General features: G+C 32.8%; 1 protein-coding gene and 1 long non-coding RNA gene across 4 annotated transcripts in view; one reads left to right on the top strand and one right to left on the bottom strand.

Moving 5' to 3' along the window:
- LOC111503147 (uncharacterized) overlaps positions 1-21,029 on the top strand; it is a 60,298-nt gene that overhangs the window by 14,764 nt on the left and 24,505 nt on the right. For 2 of the 3 annotated variants that reach the window (XM_074181166.1, XM_074181165.1), the window contains exons 2-4: positions 322-491; positions 14,735-15,237; positions 18,479-18,578. In XM_074181166.1, coding sequence (XP_074037267.1) covers positions 432-491; positions 14,735-15,237; positions 18,479-18,578 — 663 coding nt within the window. In that variant the 5' untranslated portion in view covers positions 322-431. The remainder of the gene's footprint in view (positions 1-321; positions 492-14,734; positions 15,238-18,478; positions 18,579-21,029) is intronic. The other variant, XM_074181167.1, reaches the window with a different exon arrangement.
- On the bottom strand, positions 8,224-12,335 carry LOC111503148 (uncharacterized). Its single transcript, XR_012467017.1, has 3 exons — positions 11,894-12,335; positions 11,646-11,797; positions 8,224-11,349 (listed from the first exon to the last, which is right to left on the bottom strand). It is a non-coding gene; the product is annotated as an uncharacterized lncRNA (long non-coding RNA).

Raw genomic sequence — 21,029 nt, 5'->3', positions numbered from 1 at the left:
AATCAATCATATTAATCTTCACAAATACCACAATTGAGGTTTCTTAAATATTTTTTATTTTTTTTTTATTACTACACGTTTAACATAGCCTGATGATGTGTAAGAAGGTAATCTGTGTAATATTTTTAATTTTTTTGACCATATCTCTGAAAGGTAAGCCTCTTCAAAATAATTCACCCATTTCAATAATGGATCTAACCAATGGAATATATTTTTGATACTTCTCATATTGAGATGAATGCACATTTCGAGAACATTTCGAAACAAATAATAATAATACTGAGGTTTGAGAGATTCCATGTATGTTTATATATGTTTCAGAACAACCATTAGGTTACCTCGTGGTTCCATTTGGGACACCAATTTGGAATTATACCAGATGGATCACGTTTGTATTCTTACTACTATGGGAATCATTGTTCGTCATTTTCATGGCAGAAGACTGGCGTTACTTTCAAGAAAAAATAACATTTTTTCTGGCAGGACAACTGGTAAATGAGCACTATTCATTTTTGAATCACAAAAGGTAGCAATTTATATTGCGTATCTAGTGAACTTTGAAGGTTGAAAGTTAAATTCTTGGAATATTCTGAGAATACTGGTGCAAATTGATAATCCAGCTGATGAGAAACTATTTAAGAGAATAATTCGAAAGTAATATTCAGAAGAAATATTTTCAATTTGGAAAAAGGCTGAAGTACAAAAAAATTGGTGTGACTATGAAATAACTATACTAATTGATGAGTAAACAATTAAAACAAAAGTTATCAAGGAAAAATTATCCTTAATTGAATCATTAACAATTATTCATTTAGGTAAGAATTAGTAGTAGCTCCATATTTTGGTAATATATCACGAAGCCGTTTGTATAAAATATTTACGTTTCGGAGACTGCAATTGTAGTTGGTTCGGTTGCGAATTTGATGCATACAGGGTGAGACTCCTTTGTTGTTGTCGAATATTGAAACTATCCATGTTATGTTGTCATAGCCCTCCAAATTCACAACGCGTGTAGGTATGTTCAACTCGTGAAATGTTACAGTTGGAAAGTCATGTTTTTGATGTCGCCGCACATAAATGACATCGATACCTTGTAGATTTTCCATGAGGATGGTATCCAATTGATTATATCTCACAAAGCCAGAGGAATACCTCAATCCGTGAATGTTTCGCTTCAAGTAACAGGCGGTACGGTGATCTTCTTTACTCAAACAGAAAAATGGTGTGTTTGGCAGCAGTAGAAAGTTACTACACTGAATTCCAATCCTAATGGCTATTTCTTTAGGATAAAATGTTTGCTCGACGGGAAGCCTTGAATATCTACAACAGCTATACTCATATTGACTCTTCGATTGATAGTGAAGCCAAATCACATGTTCAGTTCCATTTTTTAATAATTTCGCTGAGTGGGAGGTGTTCTATGACAGTGTCGTACACAATGATGCAATAGGCTCTAGTATTCTGAGCAAATCTCTCGGATGCTTCCATTTGAAGTTTTACATCAACACTAGAACTTTTGATGCTCTCATTCCTTCTGAAACAATCGAAGACAAAGAAAGCTTTGTCTGTAAAGACGGTGGAAGTGAGAAGTGGATTATGTCGATTAGCCATTTAAGGAATAATTAAGGAATCATTCAACGGAAGAAACATGCAAATGAACAAACATACGACTCTTGAGTGCAATACGTAAGAAACAAAATACCAAATTTTCAAACTATCTTCCGCGCTAAACAAATTTAAAAAAATAGGCTGTTCTTTTTTTTGTATCTCAACTGAAAGTTATCATACCACAGAAGTCGTTTTTATGGAAATTTTTTTGGATCACTTATTTTTACTAAAGATTTCTTTTCTTTTTTTCTGCTGTGTTCAAATTAGGATAAATATAAGTACAGTCATGGACAAATATCTCAGAGACTTTCAAATCAATAAAATTGATACTGTCACAGCTGAAAATATACATCAAATAAACAAACTCTTCAAATGTGGAACTCACCAAAATTTCAAATTATTTCATATGAACATTCGAAGCTTGAACAAAAATATAATATAGAGTTTTTATATATGTTCGAAAAAACATTGATTTTATATCCAGAACGATTGAATTGGGAGAAATAACGGGAATTGAAATAATATCGAAATTAAATAACAAACAATTTTATCAGTTCTAGCTCTATACAGACCACTTTTAACAAATATGAATCTTTCATTGAAAAACTGGGAGAACCTCAAAAATTGTCCAAAAGCTGATACACAAATTGTAACTGGGGACATGAATCTAAATATCTTGGGTGATGATAATGAAGATGAAGAATGATTATGTCAATATTTTGAGTGAGTACAATTATGCTTCCGTAATAAATGTAGCTACAAGAATATAAGGAGATTCAAAAACCTGCACAGATCATATTATATTCATTAAGTATGACAGAAACGTCATTGATATATTACCAATCATTCTACAAACCAGTATAACGGACCACTTCGCTTGAGTTGTTAGACTCAAATCATCTGAAATGAAAAATAAATATATTAATAAAAAAATACGGAAATACATTAATGAAAATAAATTGGTTGATATTATGAAAAGAGAACATTTCTCAGAAGTGTATCTATGCAGTGACATTAATACTGCCTCCAACATATTTATAGACACATTTAAAAACATATACAAGAAAGTACAACGAATATTAAAATAGAAAATTTTCAATTTAGGAAAAAAAATGGATGACAGATGGCATCTTGGAATCAGTTAACCATTAGCATGAACTATATGCAATAAAAATGTAATTCCCAACTGATGAGAATATACAAAATTATAAAAAATACAGAAACAAATTGAAGGATATAATGAAAGAGGCAAAAAAATACTATCAGAACGAAATTTCAAAAAATTAAAATAGCTCGTTAAGTCTATGGAAGTGTGTGAATGAAATAACAGCAAAAACACAGAAAAATGAAGCTATGAATAAAATAATTGATGGAAACGGTGACATTCTCACCGATAACAAACAGATGGCTAATGAGTTTAATAATTTCTCCACAAGTTTAGGACAAACAATGGCAGGAGCAATAAAACAACATAATAATATACATCCACAGGCTCGAAATCAATCGATGAACTCATTTTTCTTAGGAGAGACAAATGATGATGAAATATATGGATACATCGATAAATTGAAAAAAAGGAAAGCACCAGGTCTTGACAACATGACTGCCGAGATTATAAAACTAGTTGCTGAATACATCATCAAACCCTTGGTCTGTATCATAAATTGGTCTATACGAACTGGCATATTTCCATCCGCTCTCAAGATTTCTGTAATCAAATCACTGCACAAAAATGGAAACGAAAGTGATGTTTCAAATTGCCGTCCAATTTCCTTGATCTTAAATTTTGCAAAAAATTTTGAAATGTTACTGAAAACGCGTCTAACAAACTATTTACAAAAATATGAATTAATATCGAAAAAACAATTTGGCTTTAGAGGAAATAGATCCACGCAAGACGCCATAGTATACGTCACTTCCAGAATATCCAAATGTGTTGACAGAGCCAAACCAACATTGGCTATATTAATAGATATTAGAAAGTAATGGGATAAGAGGAAAAACATACGATCTGATGAAAAACTATCTACAAGAAAGAATTCAAAGAGTTAGGGTAAATGATGGCCTCAGTGAAGGAACAGTAATAAAATATGATGTTCCACAGGGCACAGCCCTGGGGCCTATACTTTTCAATGTTCATCTCAACGATTTGCTGAAACTAAATTTAGAAGGAGATGTGGTGAGTTATGCTGACGACACAGCAATTATATATGTAGACGAGGATTGGCAATCCTTAAAAAACTGAAAGAGACCTAAAATAATCCAAGAGTGGTTTAAAAAGCTGCTTTTAACAATGAACATCGAGAAAACACATTTCATACCTTTCACGTCATACGTGAAGAACTTACCAGAATATGACACCTTTTAAATAGATGGCAACCAATATCTATGGTCCAACTTGATCCCTCATGAAATGAAACGATATAATTCCCATCATTTATTTAAAGCAAAAATTAAGGAATGAATAAGCGTCCAGTCACGCCTTTCCATCCATCAATATATTGTTATAAAAAAAACAAAAAAAATCAAATTCACATAGAAATTATTGCTCTATAGTATAAGTATTCTTTCGTTTTTGTTTCCTTGGTATTTATATTTAATATATACAACATTATTCTCTCTTCATTCATCCATGATATTTTATAAATACATAACTTTCAATTTTATATCTGCAACAACATTTTTACATTTTATATATGAAACACTATTTTTTCTATATATTTAATATACTTTAGACTTCATATTTGAATTTTATATCAACAGCACTATTTATTACTCTTCCGATACTCTTTCCATGATGTTTGATATATACAACATTATCCTTAATTTCATATATACAACACTATTTTCAAAATGTTATATTCAGAACAGTATTCGGAATTTTATTTTTGCAACAATATTTTCATATTTTGAACACTTTATAATTCATATTTCAAGTTCATATTTTCTTTTAATTTTCCTGATATGATTTCGAGATTCTGGATCTACGTAGACAATTTCACTGTGGTCAATGTCCGCCTTTTGGTATTTTGTCTACTTTGATCAGATCCCTTAGGCTAATTGAATATATAGCTATCACTTTTGTAAAGTTTTACTCCCACTACCAAGGCTTGCCTTGTTGGGTAGTATGTATTTATTCAGCATTGAATGTCTTCTTTTATTGTACCTTTTCTTTTAATGTAATGTAAATGAAAATTATTATTATTATATTATTATAATAATTATTCGATTGAGAATCCAAGTTCAATACAGCACATTCTCGCAGCCAAGGACCACAAGTTGGCAACGTGTCACGCATAAAGACTCCACGAAAATGTGGAATTTTCAGTTAACGGGCACATTTTTGAATTTCCGAATCGTATAATGCTCTATGGGGTAGCTTCGGTAGGAGTTTTTTACTTTTTGAAGTAAAGACTTCAACATCACCAACCCCACCACCTTTATGCTAGAAAATATGCAGGGTGCTTCTATTAGGAGTGCTTTCTATGCGGAAGAATTACAAAAAACTGCAAATCCTGATATATATCTCGTGGAAAAAGTGTTGAGGAGGAAAGATAAAAAAATGTACGTTAAATGGCTGGGTTTGGATAACACACACAACATTTGGATAGAAAATGTCGATTTTGTATAAAATCTCATGGAAAACAAGCACACTGACAATGTATTGAAAGGGCATTTTGTGAAGGACTATTTGTGTGTTTAACAATCACATGCATGCATAATTTTGAAGTAGCAGTTCTCCATTCGTTCCGTTAATTTAACAAGTTATGAATGGGCGACCCTCATTGACATCCTGCAAAAAATAAAGGAAATTTTTTGAATCACAAATCAATGGATATGTAGACGAGTATGATCCAATTACAACACGTTTCGGGGATTACATTTACGTCACACAGTACATCGAAAGTAATACCAAACAAGTTTTCGTTTCCAAGGAAACCACGAACCTGGAGTTGTTTCAACGAGATGTAAACTAGATCCTGAATACTCACCTTGGTGTGCTCTCTGACCGTTTCGCTATGCTGGATGCTTTGAACTTTTGTGATCATTATCGGGGTGTTTTCAATATAATACAATCATGGTTACATGAAAATGAAACTAATTCAACTTTGGAAGAAATCAAAGAAGGTTTTTGTCAAGCTTCAGCTTTAAATAGTCAGTATGCTAATGCTTTACGTGAATATTTATTTTATTATAAATATGTATGATTTATGTAATAAATGGGAAAATGTTGTAACATTTGTTTCATTCGATATGTGAGGTGAAAAAAAATTCAACTTTGAAAAGTTGTATTGTAATAAAGTATAAGTAGGTATATTATTTTTCGTTAAATATTGACTAAAAAACACATGGGTTTTCGTAGGAAAAGGGAACCTTTATCAGCTTTCAGAAATAATTTTAGGTCAACAAGAGCCAAGCCATTCCATTCATTTCATTATCATGACGTTAAGTGTCGAAAATATATTATTTAGTCTGTGTACCTCATTCAGAATGACTGTCAAAAAGTACTTGAGAGTATAATTAATATCTGAATTCATTTTATGATTGTTCAGCTTCAATTTTAAGGACATGATGAAATTAATGCCTGGTATAGTCTACATACCTCTTATTTGAGACAGAGAAAATATCAAAATAACCAGTGCTGTCACATCTATATATCAGTAGCAGCCTCACGACATTAGAAATATCGGGAACAGTCAATAATTCTTGCGGACATATTCGCTGGACATGTAGAGGACGTTAAGAGTATCCGTCTGGAAAATAATTTCAGACTTTCTGATTGGTGGGAATTTTTATGAGATTATTTGAATTACATCCCCTAACAGAGTTAAGTTTGGAGATTTTTGAGAAAGAATTAAGGCAGTCGTGCGCAGACCCGCGAGTAGTTCGCGGTCTTTTCACCAGGTCGCTTCGTCCTCCGGGCATGGTTCCGGAGACCCGGTGTCGCGAAGGGTTTCAGATTTGTTGATTATTCGCGGTTTAATTGAATTGAGGTGAAAAAAGGTAATAGCGTACGAAGTCTGTCGTGCGCGGATCCCAGGATCGTTTGGGGGACTCTTGCCGGGGCGGTTGGCCCCTTTGGGAAGGTTGCTGAGAAAGCTATTGTACTGATGTACTGATGTACTAGGTGTTTTAAGACACTGGGTCGCGAGGGAATTCCAGTAGTGAGAAATATTCGCGGTTTATTTGGCTAGCTGACTTGAGGTAAAAGTCAGGAGTGTACGAACTCAGGAGTAGGGCGATTGGACTTCCTACGAAGTTCTGAGTGAATTCTGGAGATACTGAAATACGAGGTAGTTCAGGGCACCGTTTTGTGAGGTGTTTCGGGATTGATAAATATTCACAGTTTAGTTGAATTGAGGTAAAAGAAGTCGTGCGCGGAAATTTGGTGAATCCAGTCGAATTTCCTACAGTAGCTGGAAATTCTAGAGGAAATTTTAAGTGAATTGAAAAAGTGAGATATTTCAGGTCACTGTTCAGAGGAGCGATACTTACTGGGTTTTGGAGTATTCGCGGTTTGATTCAATTTGAAGTTTTTGGGGAAAGAGTGGCTTTTGTTGGAGACTTCAGGAGAGTCCATCTACGTTAATTTGGTGAGCGTATTGAAAAACAATTTTGATATATATATATATATATATATATATATATATATATATATATATATATATATATATATATATTATAGATGTTATTGCATGCGTATGTATTTTATATTTTCGAATTGGTGAAAATTTACCATATAGCTACGAATCTGGTTCCCTTTTTCATTTCATTAGGTTATTATAGGTTATAGCATTTCCTATATTATATAGTGGGTCTCTTAATAGTTTCTCAGAGATGTATCTAATTTGGTCTTTATAGCAGATCTACTAGAATTCAGGCAAGGCATACCTATGTCCTGAGTGAAATTATTTCAATTTACAGAGAAATAATCCTGTTATTTGGTTTTAGTGGTTTATTCATAGTTTTCACACGGTTATAATATTATATTTCTTTTTCTTTCATACAGTTTAAATATTGTTCAGTAAAACATATATAAAAGAATAGTTTCAATATTATTTTGTGTAGGTTAAACTTCAGTATTAATTTTTGTTTATTTTATTTTATCAATTGTTAATCCGATTATTTCGCCGACTTCATTCATCAATAACTTTGGTTAGTGAAAACTCTGCTGATATTATTTAATTTCCTTAAACCCCTAAAAAACCACGCATTTAAGCCGTGGCCGAATCCAGTAACTGAGGATATAATTGGTGGCATCACCAAGCCATTGCTCTACGAAGATAAAAAGGTAAAAAATTCAAATTTTGTCCAAGTCGCCCCCTAATTCTCAATCCGTGTGATCAGGATGGATTTCAAACATCTTCTGATCTGGTGGCAGCAACTCTCGCGCTATCAAACTAAATTAAAAAATAAATACCTTCGGCTGAACGATCCTATATACAGGGGGGTGTATTTTTTTGGTGCAAGTATAACTGAGATAATCATTATACTTATATCATAAGTAGTATATAGGAATCGCCAATTCAGACCCGATGGTCATTTATTACAGTATACCAAAATTTCACTATATACATCATTTAAATAATATCAACGTGTGTGTACAACAATGAATGAGTATACGAAATTTCAATTTATTTCATCCAAATTATATCAACGTGTATATGTACAATAATAAATAGTACACAAAAACTGAAATACTCAAACATATTTTTATTTGCACCCAATTCTTGCAAAGTTGGAACACTGTTGGAAATTATCAGAGTAGCACACACCTATCAGTCATATTCAAACAAGGACATTTTCAATGAATCACAGCAATAAAAAGAAAATCCAAATGATAACCTCATTTCAAGCTATAGTGCCCCCAAGGTAAAGTGTCGGATGATTTGGGATTAATTTTCGTTTATCGTCGTGTGGACTTAAGCCTATTTTCACCTGCTTGATACTGAAAACGTTGTGAGCGTATGATCGAATAGTAAACTGCTCACATATTTTTTTTTAATTTCTGTGACAATCGATATAATTTTTGAAATCGATTTTGTTTTTGACTATATTATATCGAATTCCCTTTGATATTTTGATATCTTTTCCACCCTGCACCTTATAGGTGTACAATTTAGAACGTAACCCTGCAAAGTGCCTGATGATTTTTCCATTTGCTCCATCTTTCATTACCCCGGGAATTTTTTTTATTCACAAGTGGAATTAGAAACTTATTATCGAGCGAATAATCGAAAGTATCAAATTTTGATAGGTTCTTTTTAATGAGTTCTGTGTGAATCTTCACACGTTATTTCGTAGATGAAGCTAGCTGTATCTGTATACATTAACTTGCAATTTTCTATACCTAGAGTGGGCACCATGAAATCGTAATGAAAATCAAACAAGCATGTTTTTGAAATCTCTAATATTGCCATTCCGATGTATAAGGGATTATTGAAAACAAGTTTAGTCTTTCTCAATTCAATAGTCACCAAGTCTGTATCGAAAACGGTTCGACTTAGAAATCGGGGGCTCGCCATTAAATTTTTGGCTCCATAACGACCGTTCTACGAATTCACAAGTTTGACAACCCTGTGTAACCGAATGTTCTTCATCGTTTTCCCAAAAATAGCTTTTACAATTGGTTTATATAAATTTTTGCCAAAAGAACTGGTGGCTGCAGCTCTTAGACGAGTATTCAACTCGATGTAGGGTTGCAGCCATGCAGATTGTTTGAATTTCACAACCCGATGCATTTTAGTTACATTCAAACCGTTTTTCAATGCTTGTTTCAAGTTGCAATATTGCAAAATATATTTGTCTTTATTATACAGAGTATCCATTAATTTTTTTTGTATGGAAATTGATGATGCTCGATGCTCTGGACAAAACGGAAAATCTTTATGTGAATCATGTAATCTCTCAGGGTATTCCAAATCAACTTCCGAAATGTAGCCTTCTGAAGTATTGCCAGGAATTTCAGATACATCTTTATCAAAATTTTCAACCCACTGAAAACTGTCGTAAGGTAAACATTCTGACATTGCCCACCCATTAACGTCTGAATATAAAATATATTTTGGAGATTTTTTGGGATTGTATGCTTCCATATATTTATTATTTGCTTCAGAATATATATTTGAACAAACCAACATTTTGCCCTTTATCCCCTTTTCTGCAAACATATTAATTTCATCAGTTCGGACTTCCATTGTCTAATTTAATATATATTGATTTGAAATCCCTGAAAAAAACTGAAATTACAAAGAAATAACATACAAGCAACAACCAAAAAAAATGAAATATAATTAAAAGCTGAAAATTAAAAAAATATCATTAACAAAAAATGAAAAATAAAAATTAAATATTAAAAGATTTCAAACCAAGTTGCATCACGACATTTCGATTGTTAGTATCCACAATCGACTTCGGCTGATAACTGGACTTATTTCTCCGATATCTGACTATTTATAGATTATTCAAGTGCCTATCCCCTCTTCCCTCTCTAACCTTCGTTGGTTTCAGCGGGAGACCGTATGGCGAGAGTTGGTCGTTTTTCGCTTGATTAGAGGTTTCCATATGTTACGTATCTCTACGCTAGCTTGACTAAATGCGTTGTTGGACAACATATACGCGGCTTCTTTGAATTTTCCCTTAAACCAATGTTCCTCTTTGTGGATGATTTCAGCTTGAGCCCACTTGATGTTATGTTGATGAGTCCAAACATGCTCTGCTATTCCGGATTTGCTGGTTTCTCCTCGTTGTGTGTGTTTCTTGTGTTCAGCAATGCGAACTTTCCGGGGGCTTATTCCGGATCTGCTGGTTTCTCCTCGCTGTGTGCGTTTCTTGTGCTCAGCATTGAAACCGTTACTAACCACTTATTTATTTATTACTACTTTCAACAAGAGAATTTTACTCAAAGCCCACCCCGACTGTTGATCTTCAAATCCGCCTAATTTATTCAATATAACATCCACATCATTTTCATTATACTAAGCAGTCAAGTCCGTACTTGAATCAATAACTTCATTCGGCGTACTGAAATATTTCCGATCAACAATTTCCCCATCATTCGATTTTTTAATAAAATCCCCTGAAAATGTAAAATTAACTCTGAGGCATGAAATTTGGAAATCTCACGTTTTAATAATGAAAAAGCATCACCTAGAAACTTTTTAGTAACTTCATGAGTTAAATTGATGATTACCCCCGTTGTTACTCTACTATTGAAAACATTGTTAACATTGTGCCACTTTACCCTGGAGCTTCGTCATTTCAAACCCGAGCCTATATGTTTAATATTCATCATTTTGATAATCACTCTAAAGCGTTTCAATTCCCCAATTTTTGTAATTATTTTCTTTTTTTCCCCAACCGAAAATTTAATTTTTTTCATAGCTAAAACGCATTTCCTCATATGTTCATTATTGAATTGTATAGCTTGTTTGGCAATATACTCTGAATAATTATCTTTGATGACTAAAAGGTATTTATCAATTACTGACTTGGTTTTTGGAAAATCAATCATTTGGATTTCATTTATTGACATGACTCACCGATATTTTGTTCACAAATGAATTTCTTGAGGTGATGAATAGGTTTTGGAAGCTGCAGAGATTTGAAGCTCGTTCTGTGGAAACTGTTGAGAAGGTTCTGGAACCTGTTGAGATTATAGTTCGTTCTGTTAATGTTGCTAAGACGGTTTTGGATGTAGTTGTTGAGATGAACTGATAATGCACACGTTGATGTAGTGTTCTGAAATAAATTTGATTTTCAATACAAAAATACACCAAAGAAAAATAAAAATTCAAGAGTGGGGGTAATGTCTTCATGAAGTGATTGTGAAAAATGAGCGAGCTACACTAATGATTAAATAAATCAACTGTCGTTCAAAACAAGGAATTTAAAACACATTTTGCAGATACTGAACAAAAAAAAGTATTGTATGAAAACACTACTTTATGCGGATCATATCTATGAATGAAAAAATGTTTGAGCCACTTACTCTATAAATATATTGAACAGAGAAAAAATGGGAAAGCAGTACTAACCTTAATTTCGTACAATTTCAAATGAAACGACACAACAGCGTATTTTCCAAATGGGGGTAATATACTCCTCCGTCACTTGGTGTGGTAAAAAATTGTTGTTGTTATTAATTGGCTTCCTCTCCACGACCGAACTTGAATTTTTGTAAATACACCTGCGAGAAACCAAAATGAAAAAAAAGGTTATGTTTCAAATTATAGAACACTCTCTCAACAAACGACAACATGAATAAAAGTTATTCATAACTTACTATGCGTTTCATTCAACTAGAAAGCTGATCACAAAATGAGCTTCTGTTTACAACATTATAAATGTGTATATAGAAAATCTATGGCATTGTCTAAGGCAAATAGATAAAATACGAGAAACAATCTCATTCAACTTGGATGATTCTCGAGTAAAATTCATAATCACATTTCACGATTATGTGGCTGTCATCTAATAAAACATTATAACAAATCGTACGGTACAATTATTTATTGTAAGAGATAGTATTCGAGAAAAATGGATGTCAGCAATTACGGGTTCTTATCTTTTATTCATTATTAAAGATTGAATTTGATGAAAAACAAATATCAGCAATTGTCATTTCTTATCTTCTGATGTAAGTAGGATAAAAATAGTAGTCCAGGGTTGGCTTGAGGAATACGTAATTACCTCTAAACCGTTTCGTATTACAAAGTAATTGAAACAAAAAACGATAACCCTCAAAAAGTATGCATAAAAAACATTCAAATAAATTAATTTGAGTAAAATTTTGTAAATTTAATGATAATTCAACAACAACTCTCACCACCTTTGAATTGAATTATATTTGAAAGAAAAGTCAAAAACGTATAAAAAATCTTGCGATGAAAATTTATAAAGTGAGGATGTAAAACACTTACTTTCAAATAAAATCGTTGCACTTGTTTGTCACTGGTATTAATTTCAACTGATACAACTAACTCATTTCGCCTCACAGGAGGTATTTATAGAAAAATAAGTGATGACATATCATGAAATCAAACAAAGAGCCTTTGTTTCTTTGTTTTGAGAATTGTGTATCTCTGGATGCTGATTTAGCATTGACAGTGATCAATGTCACCTTGGGTAAGAATAGGAAAATAGGTGATAAAATATTATGAAATCAAATAAAGAACCTTTGTTTCGTCGCTTTGAGAACTACGTATCTCTGGATGCTGATTCATCATTGACAGTGAACAATGTCATCTTGGGTATGAATAGGAAAATTGGTGGTGACATTTTCTGAAATGGAATAAAGAAAATTAAATAGTCTTTGTTTGGTCGTTTTCAGGCGTATTGCCAGATGCCTATTCAGCATTGACATTGATCCATGTAACCTTGGGTATGAATATAGAAAGTCTTAATGAATATGTGAACCGTTGTGGTTTGCATATTTCCTGTCTAGCTTACCTCAACTCAATACCAAATTGTTATAAAGCCACGTGTCTGGCTTAATCAATAAGTGATAGCGATAATTCTGCATGTCTATATTATATATTTTTACCAACTTGAAATAAAACAAAAAATCTAATGTTCCAATTGAAATATTCAATTTTTTAAAATTAAATTTCATACTTGTTGTACAATTCTAATCAAAATACATGCTGATATCGTAGATCATATGAAAACTCTATAGACGTCAAATTCCATTTGTGACTTCCTTTTTTCTAGCCTTTTTGCGTGTTCTGAAATAAATTCAACAGTTTTTTGTATCTAACTGATGAAGATCTTGAAATATCAACTTCACATCACATTTGAATGGTGTATTCTTTGGAATTGCGCCTGCGCAAATACTGCTGACTGACCCTCATTGACTGATGTCAAACGAATCGATTTCCAATGTTTACATCTATAATAACAAGCCTTCACGCATATTTCTTTGGAATTTCACACACATCCGGTAGGTTCCCAAACAGAACAATATATATTATTGTAGTCGGAAGTACAACATTTGTTTCTCAGCATCGGTGACGACATATTCTACACTCTGAGGCTGAATTCTTCTCATATATGATAGAGTTCGATTGAACACTTTGTCTTGAATGTCTAAATTATTCAACTGCGGAAGTACAAAATTGATTTTTCACCATTGGTGACGACATATTTTACACTCTGAGGCTGAATTCTTCTCACATGTGATATAGTTCGATTGACCACTTTTTCTTGAATGTCCAAATTTCTCTTTTCCTCATATAATTGAATATCTTTACTTAATAGTTGGACACGTCTGTCAAATTCCTCTACTTTACGTCTGTATTCTCTGAATGCCATTATATTACTAATTTTTGTTTACCAACGACGTACGAAACATCGTTTTCCTTTCCAATCTCATAATGAATGTACTGACTAATGGTGTACAATTATTCAAATACAAAAATGGCTACTACAATGACGACGAAACGATAACGAATGAACGCATGCAAAACGGTCGGAACTTAGGCAAAACAACGTATTTTGAAATGTTATTGTTAATACCTCGCTCCCCCATTGTCTCCACGTTGAGTCCACAACGCGTAACCCCTCGACACTTTTGGGTGTCATCTCCTCTTCACTGATATTTCTTGTCCACATTGTTCATCATCGATATTGGAATCACTACACTGGAAAAAGTCTGCGTTGTTATCACACTCGTTATTATTATTAATACTTGTCCAAGGACGCCAAATTTTAAACAGATAACAAAAATTTTAGGTAGTTAACCGAAAAACAGATTTTTAACCAGATTTTTTTAACAGATTATAACTGCACCAATATCGAATTTCAACACTCAAATCGCGATCAGTTCCTGAACTGAACACGACGGCGATAACATTCCCCGATATCTATTCGTCACCGTTATTTGACTTCAAATTCAATTTTCTGACTCTTCACTCAATCATTAAACTCGGTTAGTAAAAATTATCCAATACGAACTGCCAAGTCTACAGTCCACGTGGACTAGTTCGGCTTTCTATGTATTGGTTTTTTAGCCTTTGCACAATATCGTTTTCTTCGACTATACTTTCAACTGAAGAAGTGACTTGAATAATTTTATATCAATCATATTTAGCTTTTATCAAATTCTCAAACACTTTGATTGTTTTAGATCATTTTATTCAACTACATGGACTTATTCTTGGATCACTGGAAGAGAAGTAACGATGTATTGGATTGTATCGAGGAAACCTCATTATCATGGAGCGCTGCCGGTGAAGATGTATTAAAAAAAATTACACTGGAAATAAAAATGCTCAAACGTATCATGACACTCCTTATGATTGGACTCATCATTTCAAACGTGATATTATTGCCATATCCCGAAATATGTGAGCTTTTTCATAGAATGGGCGAGAAATATTTTGAAAGGTGGATAGTTATTATCGATATAATGACATTAATTCTGTTGGCTATGACTGGTTATGGCTCGGGCCATTTTTTCTTAAAGGTGGCTTATGCTTTCACACATACTAAATTTCAGTGTTATCTTCTGAATGGATTATTGAAAAATATGTCAGATTATACTGGAAAAGGTTTGGATGACGAAGAATATCAAATGATCACATATCAAAAGCTGGTTAAGTTGGTGAAAGCTCACCAAAATACGAAAAAGTGAGTTTCTACTGTCAATACCTCGCCTCAGTACCAAATTACCAATTCAAAAATTTATTTTGAAATCATTTAATAATGAGTCGATTATAAAATATTTCAGTTCAATAATTCATCTCAATCATTCAACGTATATTTTGTTAATTATTACAACATAGGTATTTTCTGTAACTCCCGAGTTCATATTCATATAAGTATTTGTGTTTCAAATAACATTTCACCGTAATTTTACCCATACCAAAATTCACGTATAGGTACAGCTACTGGACTGAGTCATGGTGGGTGGGAGAAATTTTACTTAGTACGGATTGAGGGTAAACAATAAATGGATATTGATATGAAACTTCGGTTTTTGTAGATACGGGTATATAAAAAGCAGTTTATGTAGAGGCAAATTAGGATAATTGTGATATTCTGAAAATAGTTTGATATTCTAAGAAAAACAGTAATTATATTTTGTTTTGAATAATAAACGAATATTATTTCAATTCAGTTCTTGTTAATAAAGTCAAAGTAGATAATGAAAGAGTTGATTCGGTAACCCGAGTATTTTAAGAGCGAAATTCTGAGAAAAAACAACAAAAATTTCATTGTGAATGATAAATTGATTTTAGAATTCCTTTCAATATTATGACAAATAAATCAATAATAATAATTTCATACGATAAGTGATGATTTGATTTGAACTTAACTTCCACTCTTCAGCACTAAATTCGTCAAAATAAGTTGCATATGAATTTTGGACATCCCCAACATGATCGGACAAATATTTTTGTCCCACGTATTGCTTCAGTGTTGCTCATACTGATTCGATGGGATTCAAATCTGGTTGGAAGGGAGATAATCGTACGACGCTATGGCCATGTTGAGTTAAAATTTCATCTATCTCGAACATTTTAAATTTTGGCTTATGGAGTTTATGAAGGTTGTGCAAATAAGGTTTTAACATATTTGTGTCAAAATGAATATTTTTAGGCCTTAACCTTTCTATCATATCTTGTTTTTTACTGTTAGAAGTCGATGCTATATCTTTCTGAACATTGTGATAAGGCGAATTGTCAATAACTACGACAGAATTTGGAGGTAGGTTAGGAATTGATATTTCCACCAACCTTTTTTTATTTGATGAAATTCATTTTGTAATGGTAGTCTCTGGTATTTGAATATGATTTGAAAATCAGTTGAGCATTGGGAATGAAGCCCTTCTTGTTACCAGCATGAACAATAATTATTCGTTGTCCTTTTCAAAGGGGCTTAGCTAGTCCTTTATTGAAATTGTCGTTTCAACAAATAGCAACAAGTATGCGGACCATGGATGTATGTCTCATTCATATATATAAATGTTTTTTTTAATTGTCTGTACGATTTCATGACACGTAAAAAGCTATTCTCAATTGACGGATATAATGTCTCTCTATTATTACTTTTCTATTCGTTTTCGCTTTTCTCCAGCGGAATCCCATCAATTTTTGAACTTCACGAGGGGAATCTTCTTCTCCTGTGTATCCCGTTTCTTTATATTTCCTTAAGATATTCGGCATTGTGGGCACAATTTTGTCAGTGGTATAACTATTTATAATAATTCTACGTAACGAACTTTCATCTGCGTTGTCTAAATCGGTTTTAGGCTTCTTCCTATTTTTCGTTTTAGTCCGCGATTTAAAAGAAGTACTTGCACTTTATTCTATATCCATTTTTTCTGTAACAATTCTTCGAATACATCTTTCTGAAACACCTGTTGCAGCAATCACTCTGTCGTACAACTTATCTAATGCAATGTTGACTACCCCCGACGTCTTTTCTTTTCCATATATTCAAATATATTAGAAACAACGTCACGAGTTTCTAACAGACTGATAACAGATTTCTACACATCTACTGCATATCTTGAGGGAGGGGATTCTTACCGGCCATGACTGAGTCTTGCAGCCAGTGCTGTCTCTGAGTAAAGAGTAAAATGATCTTCCAATCAACTTACAGAATACGAGTGAAAATTCAATGTAACTTTGAATATTACAAATAGAATGAGGATGCGTTTGTTATCCATTCGCTATTCACTAATTCAAATTTATTTGAATTTCATTCATTCATCATTGGAATTAGTTTTGCCTTTCTCCCCCTTCATCATCTTACAAAAAAGTGTGGGAAACTTAAAATAAAAAATAAAAAGGCAATTAAGTTCAAAATGAACTCTTAACAAAGATGTACATAAGTATCTTTCAGAGACAAACGGGAAAAAACTCTGTTTAAACAAATACTTTCACAGGAGCATTGATTGATGAAGAGCATAAAATATTACCTACATGGAAATCTAGCATTCTTAAAATATACTTCATGAGAAGTAGAAAGCCAAAAAGCTCCGTTACCAAAGAGTTTTGAATAATCATGATAACATATCAAAGTATCCACAAAATTATAAAGAAAATATCTGCAAAAATACAAAAGTAAACAGGGTTCATCTCGACATGAAAATGATTATATTGTTGAATTTATTCATTTTATACATCGGCTAAACTTATTTTTTATAATTATTCGTTGCTAAATGTCAACTTCATAATTATCGAAAAGTGTATCTGTCGATTAGATGAAGAATTGAATCTTTCATGTTAAATGGTTATTGAAACACTGCAGCAGGTATGATGAATTTTCAGTACTAGGATGTATCCTGATCAAGAAATTTCTCAGTCTACGGTGAACAGAATATAATAAATTGGAGTATACTTTTCCCAGATCATGATATTCCATAGGAATATTCGATATTCGCAGAACGGAGTCACATCACATTTTTGCATTTGAGTTGAGAGCATATATCTCAATCAAGTTTTTGTAATAGTTGTACTAGTGAATGCGATGGAAATGAGTGCGAAACAATTAATTCCTGCGATCTTTCGTCAAAAACGCCACGAATTTTTGCAACGTTGATATTGAGTCATTTTCATATCTGATTTAAAGAGATTGTTTTCAACAACCTGAAGAATTGCCTAGACCCGGTCAAAATCTGCTTAAATGTTACTCGAAATTGTAAACTATTCATCTTTAATAGAATGTTCATTTGTTATAGTCCGCGCAAAAGAATTTGGAGAAAAAACATGATGGCGTTGATGGACTTTACAAAACACGTATTGGAGTGTAGAACAACAATAGTTATCGTTATCAGTTCAATTTGCTAGTCGAATGTTTGATGTATTCTGTCTATTAATTGGACTTATTTTTGTGAAAATAGCTATTTTAAAATTTGTTTCAGATTATTTGGGTTGATCACGAAACATTTCAGTTGGATGATCCACCCTGTGTATATAGCTAATTGTGTTGCGATGGTTTCTATAATCTACATTTACATGCTCGTAAGTAGTAGAAATTTTTTCAGAATTATTTTAAAAAAATGTGTCATTTTGATACGGTTGAGCCTCATTTATTCTTGCAACTGAATAAAATCAAGAAAAAAATAATTTTTGAAACCATAAGAATACGTTTCGAATCAAGATGTTATATTCTGAGATCCTAATCTACTACTTGCTATATTTACCAGTACCAACAAAAAATTTATCTTGGGTCATTAGTTTTAGAATTACTACCGTCTGAGAATGCAGAATGAAATTAATCTTATAAAAAAAGAAGCAATTCTTTGAGATACTGCAATACCTAGAGTCATTTTGCAATATTCCGTTATTCAAATGTAACAGTAACTCATTCACGTGAAAAGTATTGTAGTAATTTCAATGGATTCAATGACATGAATGTAGTGTTGTACATACGGCATTTGAAATCTTTTTTTGAATGGATTTGAATTCGTATTTTGAAGAATATTCCGTGTATTTGAATATACAAAAAAATCATCCGTTCACTTCACTTCACTTCTGACAATCATTTGTTAGAATCTCACATCAAAGATGATTTCCTTTGCTCCCCACCTTAGAAACCTCAGAAAATTTTAAATGGAAAAATTTGCTACCGTTTTCCATTCAAAATGGAACACTGAATCCTCTTCGGGTGATAACTATAACACCACCAAAACAAAACCTTATCTATATGAAAAGCCTATTCAACTTAGGAAAACGAAAAAGTCCAAACTATTTGAATGTCAAAATATTGTTTCACTGAAAAGATTGAGATTTGTCTATTCGCGTGAAACATTCAGGCCTACTTTCAGCTGAAGAAATTCAGGTAATCCTATTTCTTTTAAAACGATATGTTTCTTGCATTTTTCTACATGAGCTTGGGAGTCAATGGGAGAAAATTGATTGTTAGTACCCTAAAAATCACTGAAAGTTATTCATGAGCAACAATTCAGATAGTATGATGACCATTTTGGGATCAATGAGGGACAACGTTACGTCATCCGCAGGATCGTTAGGTACCGCAATCGTATCATTGAGCAACGTCGGTAACCGGTCGGTTCGACGTGGGTGCTTTGTTCACTCAGTCAATCGGCCGATGTGTGAGTCAATGGCTCAAGCCCCAGGCTGAACGCTCGATTTTCACTTGCTATCGTCGAACCCGTGTTAGAAATCACACGTAAAAAGGAAAGACCACGTTAGTCCTTAGCTCGCACAAGTTTCGACTTCTGAGAGTTATCGTTTGTAGAGGTGCGATAGCTGGTTAACGACAAAAACATAATATAGACATATTATAAACGTGAATGTAACCATTTCCTGAATTCTCACGACTTCCCTATGATGACCTGGAAATATCACTAGGACAAAACGGGAACTATCAGGGATACCTACAGGAGGGATCAAATTTTGCGAGTTTGTGGACATCCTGTACCTGTACAGGAATATGAGGGGGGAAGGAGGGGAATATGATAAAAATTTAAGGAAAAGTAAATTACGGGCGATCTGAGTTCGTGACGTGGGAGGGGGTGAGTTTTTAAGGGTAAAAAATTGTTTATCTCGATTTCCTGCAAAACTGCAAGTCCAATTTGAATAGCAAAGTTGTAGACCTTTTCATGTCCCAAATACACTGTAATTTATTTGATTCAAAATATTTATTTTTTCACCTTATTTTGACTTAATATTAAAAAAGCACCCTAATTTTCAATCGAAAACTCTCGCGTTTACTATAGTAATCAAATTCGAGAAAAATGTTTATTCCATATGTACAATTTCAACAAAAAAAATGTGATTGCTGCAATTTTATTCATTCAAAAAGTCTATTTATTTAATTTTAATTATGTCATAGAAAATCTCATAAAATATAAATATACATGTAAATCATATCATCAGAAAGTAGAGAATTCAACGAACAAAAAGCATACCGACTTTTTAAAAAAGCTGATATTTTGATGCGAGAATTTTCGATTAAAAATTAGGGTGATTTTTTGATATCAAGTCAAAATAAAATGAACAAATGAATATTTTGAATGAAATGAATTACAGTGTATTTAGGACATAAAAAGGTAAGCTTTCACGAAAAAAACCAAAAACTTGGTTATTTGAATTTTTCACATAAATTTTGACGCTATGTGGAAAAATTATAGGAACAAAAGTTGTAGATCTTTTCATTATCTACAGTTTTGCTATCGAACTTTTTTCCATAGGATTTATAGTTTTGCTGAAAATCGAGATAAACCATTTTTTACCCTCAAAAACTCACCCCCTCCCACTTTTCAAACTCAGATCGCCCATAATTATTTATTTTTCCTTCTATTTTCATCATATTTTCCGATGAGTTTCATCGTACTATTATTTTTTTCCCTTTTTACCATTTTTGAAAGCTTCAGCCCTAGTCTATAAGTGATAATTCGTTACTTGTCAACTGGCCTCATTTGTTGACAACCAGGAATCCAAAGATTG

This window comes from Leptinotarsa decemlineata, unplaced genomic scaffold (assembly GCF_025532065.1).
Source record: "Leptinotarsa decemlineata unplaced genomic scaffold, Ldec_3_MD MMD2_tig00026307_RagTag_RagTag, whole genome shotgun sequence".
Lineage (NCBI taxonomy): Eukaryota > Metazoa > Arthropoda > Insecta > Coleoptera > Chrysomelidae > Leptinotarsa > Leptinotarsa decemlineata.
This window is presented reverse-complemented; position numbering and strand designations above follow the sequence as displayed.